The following is a 25,487-nucleotide window of genomic DNA, read 5'->3' as shown; positions in this document are numbered from 1 at the left end:
GTCCGACTCTTAGCGACCCCATGGACTGCAGCCTAACAGGCTCCTCCGTCCTTGGGATTTTCCAAGCAAGAGCACTGGACTGGGGTGCCATTACAAAGGTGCTGTGGGAAGGCCCCTAACCCAGGCTTGGAGCACTAAGGCAAGGCTTCGTGAGGGGCATATGCTCTGGACTCGGAAGCGTAGTCAAGAAGCAGGCAAAAGTGCTCTACAGCAAATTTATTCTACTTAATTAAAATTTTTTTTCTTGCTTACAAAAGTAATACAGGTTTGTTATGAAACAACTTCCTAGCACAGGCAAGTGAATGCCGTTAATAATCTTCCATGCTAGTGCTCACAGTCGCTCCCTGTCGGATTACCAGTCTGGAGATGAGGGACTTTGCGGCTCTGAGGATTCGTCGGGGGAAGGCGAAGGTCAGCACCGGTCTTCCCACCAGCAGGGGGAGGCACACTGCACTCCGGCCGACCGGCTGGTCTCTCTTCCACACGTCGCTGGCGTGTTCGTCGGCGCTACATACTGCGCCTGCGCGTGCGCCGCGGCCTTTTTCCCCCCCGGAGCCGTGCTGGTTCTGCAGCTCTGTGGCAAGCCGCGGAGTCTGGGTTCTGATCCGCAGGATGGTGAGTGGGTATCCCGTTGCTGGGGCTACGGATGCATGGGGCCTTCCTCTCCTTGTCCTAAAGCCCGCCTAAAGTCCGTTTAGCGCGGCGCAGGAATCGGATGGCGTTAGATTGCCGGCTCCGCTGTGGTCGGGCTGCAGCTCCCAGCGTGGCCTTAATGGCTGCCACGGCGCTCAAGCTTAGTGGGGGGAGGGGTTGAAGAAGATGGGAGCTGGGACCGGGGATTGAGGAGGAGGTGAGTAGAGTAAGCAAACGGTGTGGATAGTTCTGGCTTGGCAGAGGGGAGCTCCGGCAGGCGGCCCGGAAGGGAAGATTGCATGGAGTCGGTCTCAGACTACTGGCCTGAGTGGAGACGGGCTGTGGCTTCTCGGACCCAGCTCCGCTCATGACTGGTGGGTTTTCCGAGGGAGCGTCGGGGTCGGCAGGTTGTTTGGGAAACCTGTGTTACTGGTCCGAAAAAGTGGCTTTTAAACCAAAACCGTCAGTAGAACCTGGAGGCTCTGGTGTCTTTGGGCCCCGAAAGAAAGCCCATTTAGTTTGGTGTACCTCTCCTGCTTTTTTCTCTAAATTGTCGCTGGTACCAGATTTTAGTGAATTTTCGGGTGGTGTGGTGCTGTAGTTTGTGGGCGACTGTTGTTTTAATCGGGAGTGATTGCCGAGTATGTGCTTGGCCAGTTGTGTTTCGTGACAAGAAATTTAGGCTTTTGAAAAAAGTTCGTGGAAAGGGAAAATATAGGTTCATGAAATGGGACAGCATTAAGAACAGACTGACGTTTGCAAAATAGTTGTCTTAAGCAAAAGTTGGGACACAAGGATTGTTGGTCCAAGAGGGAATAAAAGTGGAGAGTGTTTAAAACTTTAATAGTGCTCGTTTTATATCTGGTTACTATAATAAATTGGCCTACATTTTGTATGTTTGCTTTTTCATTCCTGTTTTGGCGCTGATTCATTTTTATTTTGTTGTATAAAATTGTCAGTCCTGATAGATGGAAAATAGAAGAAAAGTGATTTGATTTCTCAGATTTGAGAAAGTGATGGTTTTCTGGATTCACTTTTGAAGTTTAGGTTGTTACTTTGTCACAAAGTTAAGTTGTTACTTTGTCACAAAGTTTTGTTTGTCACAAAGTTAAGTTGTTACTTTGTTACAAAGTTAACTCAAATGTCAAAGATATCAAGCTAAAACATTTATCAAAGTTTTAATAATTTACTCTCTTATCTTAAAGGGGTTTGTTAAAGTTGTCAAGAACAAGGCCTACTTCAAGAGATACCAAGTGAAATTCAGAAGAAGGCGAGGTATGGTCAGGTTTTCATATTCTCATTAGGAAAAGATTCTGCTTTGTAACGGAGTGGACTTTCTTAATTTATTTTTTTCTTTCAGAGGGCAAAACTGACTACTATGCTCGGAAACGATTGGTAATCCAAGATAAAAATAAGTACAACACACCTAAATACAGAATGATTGTTCGTGTAACGAACAGAGATATCATTTGTCAGGTAAGTTGTATTTTAGACTTAAATAATGGTTGGTAACCTCCACCCCCACTTCTTCCCTTACTGTGCTAGAGACATACTTGGGAAGCAGAACAAATGTATGCATTAGGTCTGTCTAGTTTGGTGCCTGGCACTCCAAAAAACATTCATTGAGTAATTGTTTTAGTAGGTCTGAAGGTGGAGCCTGGAGAATTGGTACTGTTAAAAAAAAAATACTTTGAAGATCAGCTGTTCAGCAATCCTACTCCATTTTAATCCATTCAGTTTAGGGGGGCGGACTAGAGAAATTTATGGTTCTGTGCTGTTTTTCGGGGGATGGGAGGATAAATTTAAGACCTAGTAGAAGGTTCTTGACCATTGTAATTCCAGTAGGATACTAGAATTTGTTGTGGACTAAGTCCACTTATGCACTGCTTTGAAGAGGTAGGTAGGTGTGAATATTAGACTCTTAAGAGTGTTCTTATTCCTGTATATTGTTTGAAGTAGTTTTAGTAAATATGTGTGAAGGTGTCTCCCATGCAAAAGATTTTCAGAAAGCAGCAGTTTGCTTATTAGTTCAGTCTCTCAGTCATGTCCAACTCTTTGTGATCCAGTGGACTGCAGCACACCAGGCTTCCCTGTCCATTACCAGCTGTGTAATTTGAGACATATGTATTGTGGCATTTGACTCAAACCTACCTGCTGTAGTTGACGAAGCCATAAATCTGTAGTTGAAACAGTGAGTGGGTTTAACGAAGACAAGTCTTAAGTGATGCAGGTCTGTATCTAGCTTTTTGTTAACTCCTTTGACAAAGAAGATACTTGGGACAAGTAATCAGTGAAAACAGATTACTAACCTCATTTTTCTTTTATTGTAGATTGCTTATGCCCGTATAGAAGGAGATATGATAGTTTGTGCAGCTTATGCTCACGAACTCCCAAAATATGGTGTGAAGGTTGGCCTGACAAATTATGCTGCGGCATATTGTACTGGCCTGCTGCTGGCCCGCAGGGTATGTACAAGATTATTTCAATTGGCATATTTTGGAATTAGCTCACTTGAGTTGTCTGTAACATAGATGGTTCATACATGGATCAGATACCTTCAACCGTGGGAACAGAGAAGTGCCTCTTGTTGCCCTGTGGCTTAAAAGGGCACTACTGCAGAAGACAATTTTATAAATGCATTGTTTCTAACAGATACACTTTCTAATCTGGGGAAGCCTTTTTTCCTCTCCAGTTTTCTTTCCTGTTTGTTGTGTGTATCTAGGCCAGTAGAATTTTCTGCAGTGATGGGTATCTGTAATCTATGCTGTCTGATGTGGTAGCCACTAGCCACATACATTGAGTGCTTGAGATGTTTTTAGTGCTACTCATAACTGAGTTTTTAACTTAAATATGAATAACCGTCTGTGGCTGGTTGGTGGCTACTTGTTGGACAGATCTACTCAAAAGTGTAGATCTTGTGAGCATCAGATCAGATCAGTTGCTCAGTTGTGTCCAGCTCTTTGCGACCCCATGAATCGCAGCACACCAGGCCTCCCTGTCCATCATCAACTCCCGGAGTTCACTGAGACTCAAGTCCATCGAGTCAGTGATGCCATCCAGCCATCTCATCCTCTGTCGTCCCCTTCTCCTCTTGCCCCCAATCCCTCCCAGCATCAGAGTCTTTTCCAGTGAGTCAACTCTTCGCATGAGGTGGCCAAAGTACTGGAGTTTCAGCTTTAGCATCAGTCCTTCCAAAGAAATCCCAGGGCTGATCTCCTTCAGAATGGACTGGTTGGATCTCCTTGCAGTCCAAGGGACTCTCAAGAGTCTTCTCCAATACCACAGTTCAAAAGCATCAATTCTTCGGTGCTCAGCCTTCTTCACAGTCCAACTCTCACATCCATACATTGTGAGCATCAGCGTACGTTAAAAATGCAGACTGTTCTTCACACCTTCAGAAATTATGTTTTGATAGGATGTCCACGTGATTTATATGCATGCTAAGTTTTGAGAAGCAGTGCCTTAAGCTTTTGGGGTGGGGCTAGGCATTGGTTGGGGGTATTCAGTTTTGTTTTAATAATCTTTGCCTCTGGGTGGCAGCATTTCCTATAATACAGAAAGGAAATGAAAGTGTAATTTTTGCCTTGTTTTTGTTTTCTTGGTTAAGCATGTGCCATTGTTGGGGACCCACATCTTCACTGGTTATAAACATGTTTGGTTGGGAAACACTGTCTTTTATATGAGAGCATTTTATTGCAAAGGCACTACTTGTGAAACCATAGCCACCTGATGTGTACTAGCAGAGTAGTGGCTTAATTAACATAATGTAGTGGCTTTGTAGAGAAAAAAAGATATTGTTTTAAGTACCGTGTCCTAATTGATTGTTACAAAAATCAAGTATGGACAGTGTAGCCGATTCAGAAACTGTTAAACAGTTATACTTGTGATTAAAATTGGATGTCTGAAATTTCTTTAAAAGTAGGTTGGGATAAAGAGAAAAGTGAATTGGAAAGAATTGTTTTGTTTGGCTATTAAAGTTGTGAATTTTGAGATATTTTAGAGTTGTTTGAATATATTCTGATAAGCATTTAGACTGGCTTCTTTGTTAATAGCTTCTTAATAGGTTTGGTATGGACAAAATTTATGAAGGGCAAGTCGAGGTGACTGGAGATGAATACAATGTGGAAAGCATCGATGGTCAACCTGGTGCCTTCACCTGTTACCTGGATGCAGGACTTGCCAGAACTACTACCGGGAATAAAGTTTTTGGGGCCCTAAAGGGAGCTGTCGATGGAGGCTTGTCTATCCCTCACAGGTAATAATAGTATTCAAGGCCACATTTCCTGGACTCCAAAACGGCACTATTTCTAACTAGTTGGGCTTTGGAGAAAATTGAACCAGTGAAAGTAATAGTAGTATCATTGTGTACTTGCCATGTGCTGGGTACTGTGTAAAAGGAACTTGGTGGGGTGGGAAGGAATTGTAACATGGTTTATAAGTGGAGAGACTGGGCTTCAGAGGTAAAATGAATTGTCCAAGGTTTTAGAGCCAGTAAGTAGAGAAGCCAGTGTTGAAACCACTACCTTTTGTGTGTGGCTAAGTTTTGGTTGAAGTAAAGTGAAAGTTGCTCAGGTATGTCTGACCTTTGCCACCCCGTGGACTATACAGTTCATGGAATTCTCCAGGCCAGAATACTGGAGTGGGTAGCCCTTCCTTTCTCCCAGGGAATCTTCCCAACCCAGGGATCAAACCCAGGTCTCCTGCATTGCAGGGGGATTCTTTACGAGCTGAGCCACAAGAGAAATTTTGGTTGGAAATGAGCAGCTCTATTCCACCGATACTCCCCCTCCCCCGCCTGTTTTTGCAGGGGAGTGGTAAACAGTAAAATATAGCCTGACTGGCACTTACTTCTGTAATAGAGGGGAGGGAGTTGTGTCTTGCCAGTTCTCTTGCAAGGCACCTGTTAAATGTAATCTGGAACAAATCACTTACCATGTGCCCTGAGGCACCACTAAGTAATTGTAGGTTTTCAGGAAAGTAATTTTGAAACGTGTCTATGAAATATGGAGAACTAACTTTATAGTGGCCTTGGTTCATTTAATAGTTTTTAAAGGTGCTTGTTGCATGATTTTCTGTCCAGGAATTCAGAAATTAGCTGCTGAATGATGATATCCCACTAACTGAGCAGTCAGTAGTTGGTCCTTTGGTTGCATATGATGCAATTAATTGTTTCAAGACGGGACTGATGGCAGCTACTGAAATGAATTCCTGCTAGTAAACTGATTTCAACCAGTATATACTAAAATATGGAAAATTTTATTTCAGTACCAAACGGTTCCCTGGTTATGATTCAGAAAGCAAAGAATTCAGTGCTGAGGTACACCGAAAGCACATCATGGGGCAAAACGTTGCAGATTACATGCGCTACCTGATTGAGGAAGATGAAGATGCTTACAAGAAACAATTCTCTCAGTACATAAAGAACAACGTAACTCCAGACATGGTAAAAAATTTTTAAATGCCTGTATTGGTAAATTTATAGAACCAAGTTTTCTGTTTTGGGTAGGTACGTTAATACAGTTTTATTTCAGGTTAACAGTTAAAATTGAATAAGGGCATGTTTGTAGGTATAGACAGACCTTAAAAAGCTGGTTTTGGCTTAAAATGAAATTGGGATATTGGGCCCAGGGCAAGTTAAAAAGTCAGAAAAGATATTAGAAGGAGCTAGGCTTGTCAACATGCTTTTAGGAATCTTTTAGATGCTTAAGGATGGCAAGCTTCAAACATCCAAATCTAAAGCATTTGGTGGCTCTTACGCATTTGGCTGTTCTGTAGTTAAAAAATTCATTTGTGTGGTCATAGTTATAATCTACTCTGATATGAGGTTCTATGTACTAAACTTCCCTTTTCTTGAGATAATAGGGGAAAGGTTCAGTCTTCATTATAGCCAATAAGTGCCATGTTGATTTTCTGTGTCTCAGGCATGCACAGAAAAGGAGAGGGACAGGTCTGTCGCTAGTTGTGTGTGATGTTGCAGAAGTGAAAGGGCCCATGTTTTCTGAAGTTTAATGTTGTGAAGTTTATCACACCTAAAGTTGAGTCTCAGGGTTATCTCTTAACACATTGAAGTAATTGAAGATGATAGTGCTAGTGTTGATAATGAAGGCATAGAACACCAAAATCACAGATTATAAAACCTACAAATATAGAATTTTATGTAAATTGATGGATTATATGTCAAGTAATTGTTGTTATTAGGTTCTTTCTGTTGGTGCATAGTTTATATTTTGGTATACCTATGTCTAAAAATTATACTTAGAATTGGGTGGTAGATCACTTACTGTCATTTGTATGCTTAGTACACAATCTTTTAAGACTAAATAAACACTATAGTTCTGAGTTTTTGAGCTAGGAAATGGGTAGTTTTATATTAGTAATGTAGATGCATGTTAATTTTCACGTGAGTATATTTATGTTACTATTGACATCACCCTAATATTAAAAATACCTTTTAGTTTGACTAATTCTGCTTTGCCTGTAAAACTTCTTCCTAAGCTACAACATGTGTTTCAGATGTCTGCTTCCTAATGCTTTCTTAATGCATGGTATACTTCAGCCAGACCATTCTTTGGCTAATCCTTTTACAGTAAGCTCATTCATTTTATCTGTAGAGGCCTCTGCTTATGTGTGCCTCCTGAAATCTTCTGCAGACATCTGGTATGTCTCCAACAGAAAGTGGTCTTTTTATAAACCAAATTCATGGTGTTATCTACATACATGGTTGTATTTCCTATGGAATTGATCTTGTGGAAGAAGTGAACTGGGTTGGTTAGATTTGTTAAATGGCTGCATTTGAAGTCATTAAATTTGTTAAATACAGTAGAGAGCTGTAATAGCTAAGAGAAGTAGAGAAACTTTCAAAAGGGATTTAGGTATTTGAGGTCTCAAGTGCTGTTTTAAGTTTTTGCATTATTTTCCTTGGCTAATGAGCTTTATACAAATACATGTTGTAATTGCATTTTATCCACGTTGAATGTGTAGTTTTAGAGATCTGGATTAACTTGACTCATTCTTAAGGAAGAAGGTAATTGTTACTGAGTCTCAGGCATTTTAGTTTCTTCATGACTTGATCTTCCATGTGTTTGGTAGTCATTTGCTTGGGTTAGGAAGTACTGAAACAATTCAGAGAGTTGCAACATTGTTTTTTGTTAAATTTTAGAACAAAATTCTCAGTAATGTTTCTAATAGCCTTTCAGGATTTTCTAGGGAAATTCAGACCTCTTTCTGATTCCACTAAGGCCTGATACTGCCAGATATGGTGATTTGTGGTAATAGATCAGGAGGTCCCTGGTATGGGATCCTGGGAATAACTTTTGTAAAGACCTATCAGAAATCAGTGGAAAATAGAAATAATGGGGAATGTGGGAGGACAGAGATGCATTTGGCATTTGTTTGTCGGCCCACATATTCTTCATTGTAACCTCTTAAATGCTGGCATGTATCCATACTTGAATGAAAGAATTTAGGTCAGATGGTTTTAAGTGAGCATAGTATGTGTTTCTACAGAAACAGTTTATTCTGAACTTAACTCAAGAAGTATAGTTGAACAGCTCAGAAATTGTGAATTTTTTTCTTTTTGAGGAAGAGTAAGTTAAGTTTTGTGAATAGTGTCAGTTCATATTGCCTGTGGTAAAAACTGGGACTTAGGAAAATGTGGTTTTTATATGGATACCGACATGGACTTAGTCCTTTTGAGAATCTGTCTTAGAAGGACAAAATAGAGCAAGCAGTAGAATACAGTGTGTCATATTATCGTTTAGGGCATGTGAAATGAAACCAAGTACTGTTTGCTTTGCTTTGTTTCAGATGGAGGAGATGTATAAGAAAGCTCATGCTGCAATACGAGAGAATCCAGTGTATGAGAAGAAGCCTAAGAAAGAAGTTAAAAAGAAGAGGTGTGTATCTTTTTTCTTTTGGAAAGAAAGGTTGGGAGGGGTTCTTGCCTTGTTGCATCTCTCGCAGACTCTGAAATTGTGCAAACTCGATCACTAGCTCTGCATGGTGTTGCAGAGGTGAGGGGAACCAGGTTTGCTAAAGTAATTGTGGTGATAGAAATGTATTAGCCTCGGATGCTACCGAGGTGGCTCATTCTATCCCAGTACATTGTAACTACTGCCATTTTTTTCGAGGTGGCTCATTCTATCCCAGTACATTGTAACTACTGCCATTTTTTTTTTGGCTGTGCTGCATGGCACATGGGATTTTAATAATGAGTCTAAGCATTATACTTTACTTGATTTTTGGCCCTGTGATATAATAGGACAGTGTCACAGAAATTGGAATTTGGGAAAGTTAGACTAAGATCATAAATGAGTACATGTATTGAGAATTGGATTATTTGACTTTTAAAGTCAGGTTTTTAAAAGTTACATCCCTTTGTTTTCTTTTTGTTTCCTAGGTGGAACCGTCCCAAAATGTCACTTGCCCAGAAGAAAGATCGGGTAGCTCAGAAGAAGGCAAGCTTCCTTAGAGCTCAGGAACGAGCTGCTGAGAGTTAAACCAAACTACAATTTTCTATCAAGATTTTTCAGATAAGAATAATAAACTTATTGAACAAGCAGCTGTTTGTGTTAAGCTCTTGTTAATGGAATTTTGGAAAGCACCTGACATAGCCAGTATTTTCCTTCCAGAAAGAAGTATAGCTTTTCTGAGAGCTTACATATTGTCTGAAGGTTCATATCTGCTGCCTGGGCATCAGTTCTTCCTGACAGGAGTTAATTCAAGTCTGGCAAGCAACAGACAAACCTTCCATTATAAGTATTTCTTCAATTCATTTATTGTAACCAGATGATAAGTGGGAAGAAAAAGTACCTTCAAAGTTTACAATTTTAAAGTAAGAAAAACTGATGCTAATTAATTCCTGGCTTTAATTTTTCAGAGGAAGCTGTCCCATGAAGGTCATATAATTTTAACATATTCATTTTAACCAGGTGAAAGCTTTGAGCAGAAAACACTGGGTCTTTCTCACACGAGATGTTTCATTTTATAGAGTTGAAAGGCACATGCCAGATCTGAATAAACAAAAGAGCACATATCAACGCTTGTATGTCAGATTTACACGACAAAGTGTTAGATGGGTAAATTTACATGCCTCTTAAGAAACAGCCCTTTGGCCAATAGGGAATGTTTGAAAACAGTTATTAATAGGAAGTTGTATGATTTCAGAGTCCCACTCTGAACAGCTTAGATTCAAGATATGTGGAACTGTTGGGTCTATGGCCTAAAGATGCACCTTTTGAAGGACCAGTGGCTGGTTACTAAGATACAGATGCTTTAAATCTAGGATGATGAAAGCTCATCCATATTCAGCCTCTGAAATTGGCAGTTAGTTAGTTACATATTGCCAGAAAGAATCTTCCTGATGGGTTTCAAGTGGGGAAGGGCCACTCAACATTCTGAAGCCACGTAAAATTTGATATATAAATGGATTAAGTGTATAATACAAGAAACCATGCTATTAACCCAACACCTGTTTATAAAGGAGTAATTTTAATTTACCTGCTTTGCAGTCTTAATTCCTGTTAATGTGCAAACTTTACCATGCTAAGACATTAGTAAATTTATAAATTTTGTTTTTTAAATAGCAGCTTCAATGCAGACACAATTTCCAGCACTGATATTTGGCTAACAAATCTACAAAATACTCTTCACTGTTGATGTTTATGGAATGAGGCTTTTCACAGCATTATTTTTTAAGTCATTAGTCAAAATAGTTACACGGTAGATGTACTAGGAAGTGTACCAAGAGTTTCTAAAAGGACAGGAATAAATTTTTTGGACCTTTTGATCCTGTAACTCCTGCCTTCAGCAATCAACATGTATTTTAAGATGATGGCTTCCTTAGGATTGGGGAAAGGAGTTAACGCAAGGGTTTGAATCAAGCCATGTAGAAAAAATGATGAATAGTTTTCTTTTGAAGTGCTAAGTTTTCTTAAAATGGTTACAACGTCCAAATGAACTAAGAGTCATTTGTGTAGGAAATTTTCTTCCACAGTAATGTTTTTAGATTATTTAGTATCAAAGAATGTTCCATTTCCATTTGATTTGCTGTGACTTTGAGAGCAATACAAGAATACAGCTGTTTTTCTAATTCCTCACGAATTTCACTTGGAGCACCACGCAGTAGGTAGTCTTTGAGTAACTGACAGGCTTTTGCCAAGTTTGGTTGTATCACTTCTGAAGTACACTTCATTGTACTCTGATCACAGCTAGTTCGACAGTCCGTGCCATAGACACAGTCCAAGTCAGACTCACAGTGACGATCCTTTATAAGTTCTTTCAGGTTTGTCTCTGGCACAATTTTTCTCATGTCCACCATTTTCAAGTCATATTTATCATTATATCCTAGGTTTTTGGCACTAGTATCACACATGAGGAAGTTTCCATATGGGCCATGGAAAACATCTTCCACAAATTCTAGAAGTCCTATGGCTATTTTAGCCTTTCTAGGCCATGATGGTGTGAACAACTGATCCATGCTTCTTCTGAACCCAGATGGTATAAAAAGTTCAATGACCCATGGAAGGCTTATTCCATAAAGAGAGGTATATTCGACGCTTTCCATCACATAGAGATCACCACAGAATCCCATTAATTTGGGGGTATGTTCTTTATCTTGAAGTATCACCATGAGAAGAAATTCATTCAATTGAAGAAGTGCCCATGCTGACTTCGCTTCCCCCAAGGAAACCTGGCCATCTTTGTCTCCATCAGCTACTGTCAAGATGAGGTTAACCAGTTCAGAGAGGTTCCCTTGGTCACCCAACTTTGCCTGTAAAGATAAGAACTTGGCTAATTACATAGAAGGTATGAAAAATGAGTATCCCAAGTGTAACATACATAACTAACTTCCTCTATGGGAATGATTAACCTGCTAAGTAATAACCTTGCTACTGAATACCCATAGGAGATTAAGGACATTCCCAGGTATTTATAATATTTGTCAAGTCAAAACTATGCTTTAGGTACTTGCAGTAAAACCCATTTTGCTAAGTATATTTGTCTGTTAAGAAATGACCACCCTAACTCCCATAATCTCCTTAAACCCTGTAGATAGTTAACCAAGCCATTAATTTAATTATTCTTTGCCTTGTCCATACACTTGCAAAATTGCAGCGTGATTTGCCCATATCCAAAGTTATAAAGGTCAACTACAGATTACTATCTCTTATTTTGTAATTGTTTTTACATTTCATTCAAGTATATTGTTCCAATAGTAAAGGCTAAAAAGCATTTCCCTACAAATGTTCCCTGGCACAAAACAGTCTAAAAGTATAAACTGTCCAAAGAAAAGATTTTGAGTGAAAATATATGAGTGCAATGAAAATGAGAAAACATATTCTTTCCAGAAGTGTTAATTATTTTCATCTTTTAATATTTGTATTAATTCTTAAAAAAAAAAATCGGCCTAATTTTATTTCACCTTTTTGAAAATGGTGTACCGGTTATAATGTGAAGCTATAGAGCAGCCCATCTACTTAATGAACTCTACTCTCACATCTGGACATTTTTAGCTATAATAAGTAATGTTAAAGTAAACACCCTCCTTTTTTTTTTTTTCTTTTCTTTGAATTATTTTCTCAAGATAGAGTCCTTGATATAGGTCAAAGAATAGCAACATTTTTATGGCTTACAACGAAATCCTGCCAGCTTCTAGAAGAGAACCATGTCATACCAGCAACATGTGAATGCATATACTTACTTTAAAGAGACTGTAGACCATTTCTTTGAATTTCTGGACAGTAGTTCCCCTAGTTGGCTTATCAAATAGCACTATTTCTTTTCTTGGTTCCAATTCTGTACCAAAATCAAGATGAAGTGCTTGTTCCATTTGACACTTCACAACACCTGGTAGATTATCCCAAATCCCTAAATACATCTGTGAAAAGAATGACAAATTATGCTTTAGGCAGAGTAGAAAACCCTCATCTAATCTACATGATATTTTTAGTGTCCCCCTCCTCTTAAAAACGGGGTTTTCCTGGTGGCTCAGCGGTAAAGAATTCACCTGCAATGCAGGAGACTGCCTTCCATGCAGGAGACACGGGTTTGATCCCTGAGACAGGAAGGTCCCCTGAAGAAAGAAATGCAATCCACTCCAGTATTCTTGCCAGGATAATCCCATGGACAGAGGAGCCTGGTGGGCCACAGTCCATGGGGCCATAAGATTTGGACACGACTTAGAGACTAAACCACCAACATCTCAAAAAAACAAACGAGCAACAAAACATCGACACTGAGCTGGCTTTTTGAGTTGCAAATCTGAAATCATACTTCAAAGCTTTTTTCCCTTAATTTTCCTAATTAAAAATATTACATACCTAAATATATATATATTTATATATATATAAATATATATTTTTTTACCATGATCAATTTTATTGTTTTCCAGTTTTTAAATCATGCTAAAATATAGAAAATAGAACATTTATCATCTTAACCATGTTTAACAATACAGTTCTGTGGTATTAGATTTCATGAACTTGTGGTATAATCACCATCATCTGTCTCCAGAACTCTTCATTTTCTAAAATTGAAACTATCCATTAAACAACTCCCTGTTTGCCCCCTTCCTCAGCCCTGCCATGCACCAGTCTACTGTCTGTCTCTGATTTATACTACTCACTCTGAGTATCTTATGTAAGTGTTCTTTTCTAACAAGCTTATAATGTCCTCAAGGTTTACCAAATTGTAGCAAGTATCAGAATTTCCATCTTTTTTAATGCTGAATTAAAACTATACTGTAGGAATATCCCACATTTTGTGTTTCCATTCATACATCAATGGACACTTGAGTTGCTTCCATGTTTTAGCTATTGTGAATAATTATGAATATGGATCTACACATATATCTTTGAGATCCTGATTTCAATTCTTTTACATATATACCCAGAAGTGGAATTACTGAATCATAAGGTCACGTTACTTCTAATGTTTTCAGGAACTGCCAACCTGTTTTCTTCAGTGGCTATACTATTTTAAATTCCCACCAATAGTGGGTTCTAGTTTTTTTTTTTACATTATTGCCAACACCTGTTTTTTTTCCTTTTTTTTTTTAACAGTAGCCATTCTGATGGGTGTGCTGCTGCTGCTGCTCAGTCGCTTCAGTCGTGTCAGACGCTGTGTGACCCCATAGACGGCAGCCCACCAGGCTCTGCCATCCCTGGGATTCTCCAGGCAAGAACACTGGAGTAGGTTGCCATTTCCTTCTCCAATGCATGAAACTGAAAAGTGACAGTGAAGTCGCTCAGTTGTGTCCGACTCTTAGCAACCCCATGGACTGCAACCTACCAGGCTCCTCCGTCCATGGGATTTTCCAGGCAAGAGTACTGGAGTGTGGTGCCATTGCCTTCTCCGCTGATGGGTGTGAGGTGGTATCTTTTTCTTTTTGGCCATTCCACATGGCATGTGGGATCTTAGTTCCCCAACCAGGGATTGACCCAGGCCCCGGCAGTGACAGCACAGAGTCCTAACCACTGGCCAGCCAGGGAATTTCCCTCAGTGTGGTTTTGATTTGCATTTTCCTATAATCAGTGATGCTGAGCATCTTTTCATGTACTTATTGGATATATGTATACCATTTTTTGAGAAATGTCTATTCAAATTCTTTGACCTTTTTTTTTTTTAATTTTTATTTATTTATTTTTCTTATTTATTTATTTAATTTTATTTTATTTTTTTTAAACTTTACATAATTGTATTAGTTTTGCCAAATATCAAAATGAATCTGCCACAGGACATGGAAGCAACCTAGATGTCCATCAGCAGATGAATGGATAAGAAAGCTATGGTACATATACACAATGGAGTATTACTCAGCCATTAAAAAGAATTCATTTGAATCAGTTCTAATGAGGTGGATGAAACTGGAGCCTATTATACAGAGTGAAGTAAGCCAGAAGGAAAAGCACCAATACAGTATACTAACGCATATATATGGAATTTTTTTTTTTTAATTTTGGCTGCTATGGGTCTTCCTAGCAGTGCATGGGTGGGCTTTCTTCAGTTCTGGCACATGGCTCTCTAGCTGTGGCGCATGGGCTTATTTGCTCTGAGACCTGTGGGATCTTAGTTCCCTGAACAGGGATCAAAGCCACGTCCCCTGCATGAAGGAGGATTCTTAACCACTGGACCAGGGAAGTTCCTGCCGATTTTTTTAATACAGCTGGGTTTCTTGTTGCTATTGTTGTGGAGTTTTAGGAGCCCTCTATATATTCTGGATATTAATCCCCTATCAGATATATGATTTGCAAATACTGTCTCCCATTCTGTTTCTTTTTTACTCTACTGATATAGATCTTTGATGCACAAAGTTTAAAAATTCTTATAAAGTACAATTTATTTTTTCTTTTGTTGCCTGTGGAAGAAATCATTGCCAAACCCAATGTCACAAAGCTTTTACCTAATGTTTTCATGTAAGAGTTTCATAGTTTTAATTTTATCTTTAGATCTTTGGTCTATTTTGACTTGAATTTTGCCTGTGGTGTTAGGTAAGGGTCCAACTTCATTCTTTTGCATGTGTATATCCAGATTTCCCAGTACTATTTGTTAAAAAAGAGTTCTTTCCCTATTGAATGGTCTTAGCACCCTTGTCAAAAATTATATGACTCTATATGTGAGGGTTTATTCCTGGGCTATTATATTCCTTTAGTCTATATATCTGTCCTCATTGTTACTGTATAGAAATGCAACAGATTTTTGTGGGTGGACTTTGAATTCATTTATTAGCTCTAATAATCTTGTGAAATTTTTAGGTTTTTCTACAAATAAGATCATATCACCTATCAAGAGATAATTTTACTTTTTCCTTTCGAATTTATATGCCTTTTATCTCTTTAACTGATCTTGCCAAAATTTCCAGTACTATATTGAATAGAATTGGTGAAACTAGGCATCCTTGCCTTTTTCTCGATCTTAGGGGAAAAGTTTTCAGTCTTTCACCACTGAGCATGATGTTGGCTGTAGGTTTTTCACACAGGGTTTTTACTATGTTGAAATAATTGCCTTTTATTCCTAGTTTGTTGAGTGTTTTTATCTTGAGTTTTGTCAAATGCTTTTTCTGCATTAATTGTGGTGTTCCTTTTCCCCCTTTGTTATGTTAATGTCATGTATTATTACATTGATCAATTTTCATTGTTGAGCCATCAAAAGTTAAGAAGGATTGGTGTTAGTTTTCTAAATGTTTATTAGAATTCATGAGGGAGAAGGCAATGGTACCCCACTCCAGTACTCTTGTCTGGAAAATCCCAGGGACGGAGGAGCCTGATGGGCTGCCGTCTACGGGGTCGCACAGAGTCAGACACTGAAGCGACTTAGCAGCAGCAGAATTCATGAGAGAAACCCATACATCCAGGGCCTTTCTTGTTGGGGGCTTGATTACTGATTCGATCTCCCTGTTAGTCTATGTAGATTTTCTATTTCTTAGTAGGTTTTGTGTTTCTAGGAAGAATCTGCCCATTTCATCTAGATTATCCAACTTGTTGCTGTACAACTGTTCACTGTATTCTCACATAATCCTTTTTATCTATGTACAACTGACAGTAATGTCTCTGCTTCATTTCTGATTTTCATAATTTGAGTCTTCTCTCATTGTTTCTTAGTCCATCTAACTAAAAGTTTGTCAGATTTGTTGACCTTTTCAAATGATCAACTTTTGTTTTCACTGATTTTATCGTTTTTCTATTTCCTTGATCTCTACTGTAATCTGTATTATTTCCTTCCTTCAGCAAGGTTTAGATTTAGTTTATTCTATAATTCCTTACAATGTAAAGTTCAGTTGTTTATTTGAGATCTTATCTCTTAATATGTGTTTATAGCTATAAATATAGTCTTTTTTAAAGTCAAATTACACAGAAACATGAAAAGTTCAACATCCATTTCCCTAATTCCCAGAATTAGTCATTATTAACTATCTAACTATTTAACAGTCTAACAATATATGGTGCTTTACGTTATGCTATGATCTGTTAGTTTACTTGATTATCTTACTCCCTATAACAACCCTATGCAGTAGATACTATTATTACCCTGACTTCACTGATAGATGAACTGAAGCAGAGAGAAGTGAAGCAGTATGCTGAAGGGAATACGATGGAGGCAAAGCTAGCATGTGAACCCAGGCAGTCTACTGCTGCTTATACTGTTGTTATTTATTTGTAAAAAACAAATATGACCATATTAATTAGTAATACTATTACTCTCTCCTCTGCTTCAAACCCTCTAATTCAATCAGATTAAAGTCCAAAGCCCTTTTCATTGTCTGCTAGGCTTCTTATGAGCTGGCCTGCTTCTCCAACCTGATCTTTACCACCTACTGCCTCAGTCTCTATATCCCATCTATGCTGGTCTTCTCTCTGTTTTTTGAACCTATTACCATCATTCCTGTTTCATGACCTCCTTCACTTGCTACTGGTTTTGCCCGGAGTGTACTCTCAATGATCTTCATACAGTTCATTCCTTCACATCATTCAAGTCTCAGCCAAGAGGTCCCGTTCGGCTGACCTTCCCTAATTTCCTACCTACAGTAGATCCCTCTTCCCTCACAGACTACCCTCTAAGCCATGACCTCATTTTATTTTCTTCACAGCCCTTATCACTGTCTGGAACGATCTTATTTTTTTTAATGTTCTGTTTTATTTATTTATTGGTTGTGCTGGGTCCTCACTGACGTGCATGGGCTTTCTCTAGTTGCAGTGAGTGGGGCTACTCTTAGTTGTGGTGCATGGGCTTTTCCTTTTGATGGCCTCTTGTGTTGCACAGCACAGGCTCTAGGTGCATAAGCTTCAGCAGTTACAGCACGCGGGCTCAGTAGTTTAGGCTCAAGGGCTCAGTTGTTGTGGCGCGTGGGCTTCGTTGCTCCGTGGCATGTGGAATCTTCCTGGACCAGAGATTGAACCTGTGTCCCCTGCAATGGCAGGCGGATTCTTATCTACTGTACCACCAGGGAATCCATGAAATGACCTTATTTCTTTATTGACTCTTTATCACCTGTCTTCTTTCACATGAAACATAAGGCATATGAGGCCAGAGGTTTTGTCTGTCTTGTTCCCCATGGTCTCTCCCAATGCCTTAAGCAGTACTTAGCAAACAGCAGATACTCAAATACTGGACTTTATTTCAGAAAACTTCTTAAGCATAGCTAGTATTATAGACTTGAAACCTACTTTAAATTTCTATAAAAGGAATGAGTATATTTCATCAACTCACCTTGTGTATATCCTATACAAAACACCACATTCTGTAATTACTTTACTTATTTACTTATCTGTCAACTGTTTATGTTCCTTATCCCTCTGGGATAATGTGAGACCCATAGGGAAATAATCTTATCTGTCTTAATCACCCCTGTTTTCCTAACATCTAAAATAGTGTATGGAATATGCTTGGACTAGGGGATTAATAAATACCTGTTGGATGAGTGAGTCAACACTTATACAATTGAATTATTTAAATATCCTAAAGTTCCAGTTCAACAGTTCTTTTAATAAGTAGTTTAAGGTAAAATCAGATAGCACCATAAATCTGGAATGTTAATTCACAATGTCCATACCTGATTGTTGGGCTTGGTGGATAAGCATTTTCCAAAGTAAAGAGTTTCTGTGACACAAAGGCTATTACATGCAGGCCCATCAATAACTCCGGTCTTGTATTTGTCACACTAAAAACCAGGAAATAAAAAAGTAGTTAATAGGAAAATGTTCACAAGGAGAACCACATTGAAATATTTGCAAATGAAGCAATCAACAAAGGATTAATCTCCAAAATATACAAACAGCTCATGCAGCTTTATGTCAAAATAAAAACAACCCAAAGAAAAAATGGGCAGAAGATCACAATAGACGTTTCTTCAAAGAAGGCAGAGAGATGGCCGAAAGTACATGAAAAGATGCTCAACATCACTAATTATCAGAGAAATGCAAATCAAAACTGCAAAGAGGTATCACCTCACACCATGGAGAATGGCCATCATCCAAAAGTAACAAACAATAAATACTGGAAAGAGTGTGGAGGAAAGGAAACCCTCCCACACTGTTGGTGGGAATGTAAACTGGTATAATCACAATAGAGAACAGTATGGAGGTTCTTTAAAAAACTGACATAGAGCTACCATATGATCCAGCAATCCCACTCCTGGGCAGATATCAGGAGAAAACCATAATCCAAGAAGATACATACACCCCAGTGTTCACCACAGCACTATTCACAGCAGCCGAGACATGAAAACAACCTAAATGTCTATTGACAAAGGAAAGGATAAAGCAGACGTGGCACACATACAGTGGAGTATTACTCAGCCATAAAAACAATGAAATAATACCATTTGCAGCAACATGGATGGACCTAGAGACTATCATACTAAGTGCATTAAGTCAGAGAAAGACAAATACTATATGGTATCATTTACATGTGGAATCAAAAAGAAATGATACAACTGAACTTATTTACAAAACAGAAACAGTCTTACAGGTATCAAAAACAAACTTATGGTTACCAAACGGGAAATGAGAGGGAGGGATAAATCAGAATGATGAACTGAACATACACACACTACTATATATAAGATAGATAATCAACAAGGAATACTATATAGCACAGTGAACTCTATTCAGTATTCTGTGATACCCTCTAAGAGAAAAGAACTAAAAGAATGAATATATGTATACGTGGAACTGAATCACTCTGCTGTACACTTGAAACTAACACAATATTGTAAACCAACTGTATGCCAATAAAATTAAAATTAAAAAAGAAGAAACATATTAAAGATACCATAAAGAAATATTTACATTCTTTAAGAGAAAGTTCTATGATAAAAATAATTCAGGCTTTGGATATGGACAGACTTGGATTTGAATCCAAGCTCTGCTCCTTACTAGTTATATAACTATGAGAGATCTTATTGTGACTAGGGCATGCACAGAACTTTGAAGTCATTTTTTCCCACTTAGCATGGCCTGAGGTAGTATGGTATCTACTGCTTATGAGAAGATGGGCAGTCTATTTTTTAAAATGGCTCTATTTTAAAATGAATTAAAAATAAGTTTAAAATACCAAAATATTTTTAAAATAACAAGGCACTTCTGTCATCTTGTCTGTCTCCTTGATATTGCCCCAAGACAAGGAAAAAAAAAAAAGATGGGAATTCCCTGGTCATCCAGTGGTTAGGACTCTGCTCTCACTGTCAAAGGCCTGGGTTCAATCCCTGGTCAAAGAACTGACTCTACAAGCCATGTGTTGCGACCAAAAAAAAAAGAAACCAAATCCTTTGATAAGATAAGATGCCAATGTAACCCTGCTGCTGCTAAGTCGCTTCAGTTGTGTCCGACTCTGTGTGACCCCATAGATGGCAGCCCACCAGGCTCCACCGTCCCTGGGATTCTCCAGGCAAGAACACTGGAGTGGGTTGCCATTTCCTTCTCCAATGCATGAAAGTGAAAAGTGAAAGGGAAGTCGCTCAGTTGTGTCCAACTCTTCGAGACCCCATGGACTGCAGCCCACCAGGCTCCTCTGTCCCTGGGACTTTCCAGGCAAGAGTACTGGAGTGGGGTGCCACTGCCTTCTCCGAATGTAACCCTAAGGCACAATAAATGAGGATGACCTGCCAAATACAGTAAAAATTACAGCAGAGTACAGAAGGATGCTGAGATGAAATACCTGCTGTGACCTCACTTCTCAAAGCTGGGAGAGCACTGACTACGTGGTATACCTGAGGGACAGACCCATCTCTCTGGTTTGCAATGAAAGTTTAGGGGGCACAAGCTGTGAGAACTTCCCAGGACTCTATTTGGCATCATGAAGTAGCAGGGCAAGGCAGTGTGTGTGTGTGCTCAGTCATGTCCTACTCTTTGCAACCCTGCAGCCTGCCTGGAAAATCCCATGGACGGAGGAGCCTGGAAGGCTGCAGTCCATGGGGTCGCTGAGGGTCGGACACGACTGAGCGACTTCCCTTTCACTTTCACTTTCATGCATTGGAGAAGGAAATGGCAACCCACTCCAGTGTTCTTGCCTTGAGAATCCCAGGGATGGGGGAGCCTGATGGGCTACCGTCTATGGGGTCACACAGAGTTGGACATGACTGAAGTGACTTAGCAGCAGCAGCAGCAGCCTTCCAGGCTCCTCTGCCCATGGAATTTCCCAGGCAAGAATACTGGAGTGGGTTGCCATTTCCTTCTCCAGGGGATCTTCCTGACCCAGGGATCAAACCCACGTCTCCTGCATTGGCAGGCAAATTCTTTACCACTGAGCCACCAGGGCAAGGCAGCACTGATTAATAAAATCCTTAAAAATCTTATCTATGTTGGAGGCAATCTGTAAATAAAATAAGGGTTGGGAGAGACTATATTATGAGCAACTCTGTAGTTGCTGAGGAGAGAGATAGGCTAAAGCAATCTGTGTATCTCTGTCTCTCTGTCTCATCTTTTCTTTTTCTCTTCACGCGCACACATACACACAAATTCTGGGCCACAGGAATTTCACCACTCGCTCATTTCACTGCCCCAGTTGCTTCCTGCAAATAGCGGGTTGAAGAACTCCTTTCATTCAGTTAATGAGTAATACTCAAAACAAGCTGGAGATCTATACAGCAAATCTATGAGGAAAAGGAAGAAAGGAATAGGAAGAGGACATCTCAAACAAAAATTTTTTTCCAGAAGAATATTGCCGTGAAGCACAGCAAACATACTGCTATCAATTCAAAAGACTTAATGAAATAGTTTAAGACTTCAAAGCAGGAGACATAATGATGAGACAAAAGAACTGAATTTAAATGAAGCAAACAGGACTCAGAAAGGAAGAAAAGGAAAAAAAAAATCACAGAAGTTAAAGACATAGTGTGAATGGGTAAAAGCGTAGGAAGACAAAAACAACAACACAGGAAGACTTATGAGGGCTAGGTTGAGAAAAGTGAGCAAAATAAGATAGAAATTTAAAAAGAACTAAAAGAATTTGAGATAAAATTATAGATATAGAAGACAAAGGATATCCAGCATATCCATATATGGAAGAACAGAATACATGGAAAAGAAAAAAATAATCAAGGTAGAATTCAACAGAACTTCATATACGTGAAAGAAGTCTTTAATGTACAGATTGAAAGGACTCACAGTGTCCCAAGGAAATGGACACAGAATGATCCCTGTGACATATCCCATTGAATTTTACTGGACTTGAAAAATAAATAATCCTTTGAGCAAGCAGGCAAAAGATCAAGACATTTTTAAGGGAAAATAAATCAGATTGGACTCGGATTTCTCAACAGCCATCTTCAAAGGTAGTGCAGTGCCAGCAAAGTTTGAGAAAGAAGTGTGACCTGCTTGTGTCCTAATTTTCTCTTCTGTAAAAGGAGATGTAAATACTGCTTGACTTATAGCACTATTATGAGCTATAATCATTTAATGAGGATGGATCACCTGTGATTTTAATAAGTGCTCAATAATAACTCTTCTTATTTTCCATAGCCAAACTTTCTTTCAAGTAAAAGGCATCAAATGTTTTTGAATATGTTAAGGATCAGAAGATATAATTCCCATTAGCATCTCTTGAAGAACTATTAGAGAATGAATTTGAGGCAACCAAGAGATGAACACAGAAACTGCGCATGGAAGCCAGTTGAGATGTAGGACTGGGATGAAAACAACCCTGAAAATCTATTTCATAATAACTGTTAAAACAGTATTGCGTAGTTACTAGATGCTTACCATGTATCAGGCACTGTTCCAGTGCCACATTTTTTTTATGACAACAGCCCTGTGAGGTAGAACCTATTGCTATACTCAAGCTACAAAATCATAAAAGCCAAGATTTCAACCTAAGCAGTCTGGTTCCAGAGCTCATTCTCTTAATCACTACTCTATATTGTTCAGAATGTTAATATTATAAACTATACCAGTAAAAGTAATAGAATTAACAAAACCAAGAAGGGGAGATGTAAGAAGATGAGAGGTTGCAAAAGGATGTTGATTTCCTTATCTTTAATATCCTAGGTCAAAAGACATTATTTATTTCTTATAAATCAAATAATAGAGACAGAGTATATTCAAAAGTATAGAGATGATAATTTGAAGAACTAATAATAATAATGTATTCATTAAAATGAGGTAGAGTAAAGGAGATGGGATGGATAGAGGTATAATAATTTTGTCACTGCTTGTAGTGGGGAATAAATAGATGTGGCCTAAAGCAATAGAGAATAAAATATATTTTTAAAAGTTATAGTATAAGGCTAACCAATAGAAGAGCTAAAATCAGAATACAAACCTTCCTAAATTATCAAAAGGAACAAAAGCATAAAACAAATATATACCCTCTGGAGAAAGATACAAACCAATCCTTAAAAACAAAAAGTAGGTCATAAAATGTGTTACAGAACTAAGACATACCTATAAAGGTCAATGGGATAAACTTACCTATTGCAAGAAAAGTATCTTTAGAAAATAGACAATATCAAAAAAGTTGAAAAATAAAAGACGATATAGGTATACCAGCCAAACACAAAGAAAAAAGTTAAGCTACAATCTTATACCAGATAAGGTTGAATCCCCCTCTTTACGTGAGGGAGTGTTAAATAAAGCAAAAAAGAAAATGTTAGAAACTTTAGAATGTTAAAACATATAATCCACGATGATATTACAATACTAATACTTTAACTGGAGTGTAAATACTTTAATTGGAGTATACAACTGATTTACTATGTTGTTAGTCTCTGCTGTGCAGTGAAGTGAATCAGCTATACGTATACATATATCCTCTCCCTCACAGTCCTCCCCCTTCCTGAATTTCTATAAAGTAAACCAAGTAACGTTAAAATTAATTACATGAAATCTATAAGAAATAGAAAAAGAAATAAAGAGAAAACCATTAGAAGTCCCTATTTCACTTTTCTTATCTGTCCATGACAGATGGAAAAAGTTTACAAAAAAAGACACAAAAGAACTCAATAATCTAGGTGCATCTAATTGCCCTGAGAACAGACTTTTTCAAATGCCCATGGAACATCTACGAATTAGATCAAAAGCTCTACACATTCCACTAAATAGACACAGCAGAAAGCAGTATTCTCCCGTCACAATATGATAAGAAATTTGAAATTAACAAAAAAATCTACCTGGAAAATTTGAAATATTCTTTTAATTCTTGAGTCAAAGAGAAAGCCTAAATTGAAATTTTAAGCATCTGGGAAATCATAATAATGCATTTTTAAAAATATCAGAAACTATAGCTAAAACCAATGATAAAATTGAAAAAATGATTCAGAGAAGAATGCAGTCTTCAGTTCAATCAGTTCAGTCACTCAGTCATGTCTGACTCTTTGCAATCTCATGGACTGCAGCCGCCAGGCCTCCCTGTCCATCATCAACTCCCAGTGTTTACAAAAACTCATGTCCATTGAGTCGGTGATGCCGTCCAACCATCTCATCCTCTGTCGTCCCCTTCTCCTCCTGCCTTCAATCTTTCCAAGTATCAGGGCATTTTCAAATGAGTCAGTTCTTCACATCAGGTGGCCAAAGTATTGGAGTTTCAGCTTCAACATCAGTCCTCCCAATGAATATTCAGGACTGATTTCCTTTAGGGTGGACTGGTTGGATCTCCTTGCAGTCCAAGGGACTCTCAAGAGTCTTCTCCAACACCACAATTCAAAAGCATCAATTCTTCGGCACTCAGCTTTCTTTATAGTCCAACTCTCACATCCATACATGAACACTGGAAAAACCATAGCCATGACTAGATGGACCTTTGTTGGCAAAGTAATGTCTTTGCTTTTTAATATGCTGTCTAGGTTGGTCATAGATTTTCTTCCAAGGAGCAAGTGTCTTTTAATTTCATGGCTGCAGTAATCATCTACAGTGATTTTGGAGCCCCCCAAAATAAAGTCTGCCACTGTTTCCATTGTTTCCCCATCTATTTGCCATGAAGTGATGGGACCAGATGCCATGATCTTAGTTTTCTGAATGTTGAGAAACTTTTCACTCTCCTCTTTCACTTTCATCAAGAGACTCGTTAGTTCTTTGCTTTCTGCCTTAAGTGTGGTCATTCACATATCTGAGGTTATTGATATTTTTCCTGGCAATCTTGATTCCAGCTTGTGCTTCTTCCAGCCCGGCATTTATCATGATGTACCCTGTATATAACTTAAATAAGCAGGGTGACAATATACAGCCTTGACATACTCCTTTCCCAATTTGGAACCAGTCTGTTGTTCCATGTCCAGTTCTAACTGTTGCTTCTTGACCTGCACACAGATTTCTCAGGAGGCAGGTCAGGTAGTCTGGTATTGAAGAATTTTCCACAGTTTGTTGTGATCCACACAGTCAAAGGCTTTGGCATAGTCAATAAAGCAGAAATAGATGTTTTTCTGGAACTCTCTTGCTTTTTCAATGATCCATCAGATGTTGGCAATTTGATCTCTGGTTCCTCTGCCTTTTCTAAATGCAGCTTGAACCTCTGGAAGTTCATGGTTCACATACTGTTGGAGCCTGACGTGGAGAATTTGAGCATTACTTTGCTAGCGTGTGAGATGAGTGCAATTGTGTGGTAGTTTGAGCACTCTTTGGCATTGCCTTTCTTAGGGATTGGAATGAAAACTGACCTTTTCCAGTCCTGTGGCCACTGCTGAGTTTTCCAAATGTGCTGGCATATTGAGTGCAGCCCTTTAACAGCATCATCTTTTAGGATTTGAAATAGCTCAACTGGAATTCCATCACCTCCACTAGCTTTGTTTGTAGTGATATTCCACCATCGTGGATACAATCACACCACTGTGATTATCTGGGTCGTGAAGATCTTTTTTGTACAGTTCCTCTGTGTATTCTTGTCACCTCTTCTTAATATCTTCTGCTTCTGTTAGGTCCATTATCATT

General features: G+C 38.6%; 2 protein-coding genes, 1 long non-coding RNA gene and 2 other non-coding genes across 5 annotated transcripts in view; 4 read left to right on the top strand and 1 right to left on the bottom strand.

Annotated features, from left to right (window-relative positions):
- Positions 1-478: 478 nt before the first annotated feature.
- On the top strand, positions 479-9,193 carry RPL5 (ribosomal protein L5). The gene is made up of 8 exons (XM_005894679.3): positions 479-615; positions 1,839-1,908; positions 1,994-2,109; positions 2,964-3,098; positions 4,686-4,888; positions 5,899-6,076; positions 8,440-8,528; positions 9,032-9,193. The coding sequence occupies exons 1-8, from the start codon at positions 613-615 to the stop codon at positions 9,129-9,131; spliced, it is 894 nt and encodes a 297-aa protein (XP_005894741.1). The 5' UTR covers positions 479-612; the 3' UTR covers positions 9,132-9,193.
- Positions 5,731-5,826, top strand: LOC138987323 (small nucleolar RNA SNORD21). Its single transcript, XR_011463810.1, has one exon. It is a non-coding gene; the product is annotated as a small nucleolar RNA SNORD21 (small nucleolar RNA).
- LOC138987325 (small nucleolar RNA SNORA66) lies at positions 8,607-8,739 on the top strand. Its single transcript, XR_011463812.1, has one exon. It is a non-coding gene; the product is annotated as a small nucleolar RNA SNORA66 (small nucleolar RNA).
- Positions 9,194-9,340: 147 nt separating the features above from the next.
- The window catches only part of DIPK1A (divergent protein kinase domain 1A), a 130,124-nt gene continuing 113,977 nt past the window's right edge, over positions 9,341-25,487 (bottom strand). Inside the window, exons 3-5 of the mRNA XM_005894680.2 lie at positions 18,182-18,289; positions 12,335-12,511; positions 9,341-11,404 (exon numbers count right to left, since the gene is read on the bottom strand). Coding sequence (XP_005894742.1) covers positions 10,592-11,404; positions 12,335-12,511; positions 18,182-18,289 — 1,098 coding nt within the window. The 3' untranslated portion in view covers positions 9,341-10,591. The remainder of the gene's footprint in view (positions 11,405-12,334; positions 12,512-18,181; positions 18,290-25,487) is intronic.
- Positions 11,313-14,580, top strand: LOC138987232 (uncharacterized). The gene is made up of 2 exons (XR_011463671.1): positions 11,313-11,439; positions 13,695-14,580. It is a non-coding gene; the product is annotated as an uncharacterized lncRNA (long non-coding RNA).

The sequence above is a fragment of the Bos mutus genome, chromosome 3 (assembly GCF_027580195.1).
Source record: "Bos mutus isolate GX-2022 chromosome 3, NWIPB_WYAK_1.1, whole genome shotgun sequence".
NCBI lineage: Eukaryota > Metazoa > Chordata > Mammalia > Artiodactyla > Bovidae > Bos > Bos mutus.
The sequence above is the reverse complement of the archived record's forward strand: the minus strand, read 5'-3'. Positions and strand labels throughout refer to the sequence as shown.